The 2,043-nt window shown below is 39.6% G+C and overlaps 1 protein-coding gene across 1 annotated transcript; it reads right to left on the bottom strand.

Annotated features, from left to right (window-relative positions):
* Positions 1–510: 510 nt before the first annotated feature.
* LOC107940918 (B3 domain-containing protein At5g24050) lies at positions 511–1,435 on the bottom strand. Its single transcript, XM_016874385.2, has one exon. It carries the CDS (start codon positions 1,430–1,432, stop codon positions 665–667), a length of 768 nt encoding a protein of 255 aa, XP_016729874.2. The 5' UTR covers positions 1,433–1,435; the 3' UTR covers positions 511–664.
* Between the last annotated feature and the right edge of the window lie 608 nt (positions 1,436–2,043).

Genomic DNA, 2,043 nt, shown 5'->3' with positions numbered 1-2,043 from the left:
ACTACGGATGTTTGGATGTGTATGCATGAGAAATGATCCACAAAAAAATGGTTCATCTTTCGATATTCAATCTCTTGTTCAGATACATTATGTTTAGTTTGCAGATTTGAACTTTCAAGTGTAAATATCCTAAAAGTTCCAAATAAAGAGTAGGAGTTCCTGTTCCTTAATTTCATAAAACTTAAAAATATTAGTAGTTATCTATTGATATCTGCAGCAAAATGGCATTTCAGGTGTACCAGAGCTGAAGAGATCAACAGCCTGCCAAGATTTCAGCAACCTAATTGATTCTTCAACGATTGGGACGGCGTACAAAGGGACATTGAATTATCTTTGTGTTGTGCCACTGAATTACATATGAATATATATTTCCTATTTGTATCATGTACAAAATAACGAGACATATGCCTATACATCCCTAAATCAACACATTTTACATGCCAAATATTGTTAAAGAAATATTTTGTTTTATACTGCAGCAGTATATTTCTAGGTAAATTAGATTGAAAAAATAAAGATAAAAAAGAGAAGAGTTGCATGGATTGATAGATGTTTCCAATACAAGAAATTCTAAAAATTAAGAAATAATGGCAAATAAAATTACAACCGCCTTGATTTTGGAACAACTCCAGTCCAATCTGAAATCTAGCTTCGTCTTCCTTGTTCAAGGAACAATTACGAGTGCAAAACATAGTTTGGAATTGACCCGAAATGACCACACTTGAATCACATCACCTACCTTCAAGTCATTACCTTCTACCACTGATTTCCACCCAGTTACTAAGACGTAGAGGGAGCTGAAACGGCCTGTTGGCTTTGGCATGTCCCATATTCTCAAACTCATGTCCCTGGTTTTCAAACATGGCTCAATCACCAATGCTTCTATCCCCTCCTTGCTGCTTTGTTTCAGCTCTTCATCTGTAAGAAACTCGACCTCGACTTGATTCATGGGTATGGAGAGACGTCCGTGGTGCTTGCTCAAATCAGTTTTGTAGAGTGCCTTCTGTATAATTAGTTTCTCCTCGCTTCCATCCATGCATTTGATCATCGCTTTCAACCTTTGGGGCAAACAGGGTTCAGCCCCAAAAGTAGCCTTGTGCTTGTGCTTTTTCCTTTGCTGTTTCGGCATCGGCTTCTTTGCTCTACTTGACTCAACCATTTCTTTTCGTTTCTTTGAAGAACCAGCTGGAGGCTGGTTCGTAATCACGTCTTCGTCAATGGCAGCAATTATAATATCAGTTCCAAATATTCTCACAGTTGTAGAGTTTGTGGGTTGGTTATCAACGCCAGACGAGTTGTTGTCGTCAATTTTGCTCAACCCTTGTTTCAGTTTCAGTCTCATCGTTTCTTCGTCCAGCCTCTCTACCAAGGCAGCCGCATCTAGCAAGCACTGGAAGGGACTCCGATCTTCATCATTTTCCTTTAAACCCATCGTTTCTTCTTTTCTCGAGTACGTACAATGCAGTGAAAAGAGCAGAGAAGAAGAAGAAGCAGAAGCTCTATAAAAAGTGAAATAAACCGACTTAGATCATATCAATTCTCATCAACATGAGAATTCCTATTTCTTTTGGAGTTTGAAAATTAAGTTTTCCTATACCTACAAGGATTCTCAGATTGTTTTTCAACTTATAATAAAATTGGAAAACCCAAATAAAATAAAATAGAAGTCCCATGTGTAACTTCAAAATTTAAGACAATTAAGCTTCAGGTATCACACGGCCCGTGACACGCCCGTGTGTCCAGGACGTGTGCCACACACGGCCCTGTGGGTCACCTTAGCCTGTGTGCTTCTTCGAAAAGAAAATAAAAATATGCTCAGTATCCACACGGCTTAGGACACACCCGTGTGCGATGATCCTTCACTTCTCCCATGCTCGTGTGAGAGGTTGTGTATCTTACACGACCATGTCTCTAAATCATGTAACTTTCTATTGTTGTGTGTGTCGAAAGAGCATTGAAAAACATTAGCTCCAGTATACACACGGCCTAGAACGCGTCCGTGTGTCCAGGCCGTGTGAAGCACCCCAGACCGTATGGCCCTTT

The sequence above is a fragment of the Gossypium hirsutum genome, chromosome D12 (assembly GCF_007990345.1).
Source record: "Gossypium hirsutum isolate 1008001.06 chromosome D12, Gossypium_hirsutum_v2.1, whole genome shotgun sequence".
Classification (NCBI taxonomy): domain Eukaryota; kingdom Viridiplantae; phylum Streptophyta; class Magnoliopsida; order Malvales; family Malvaceae; genus Gossypium; species Gossypium hirsutum.
This window is presented reverse-complemented; position numbering and strand designations above follow the sequence as displayed.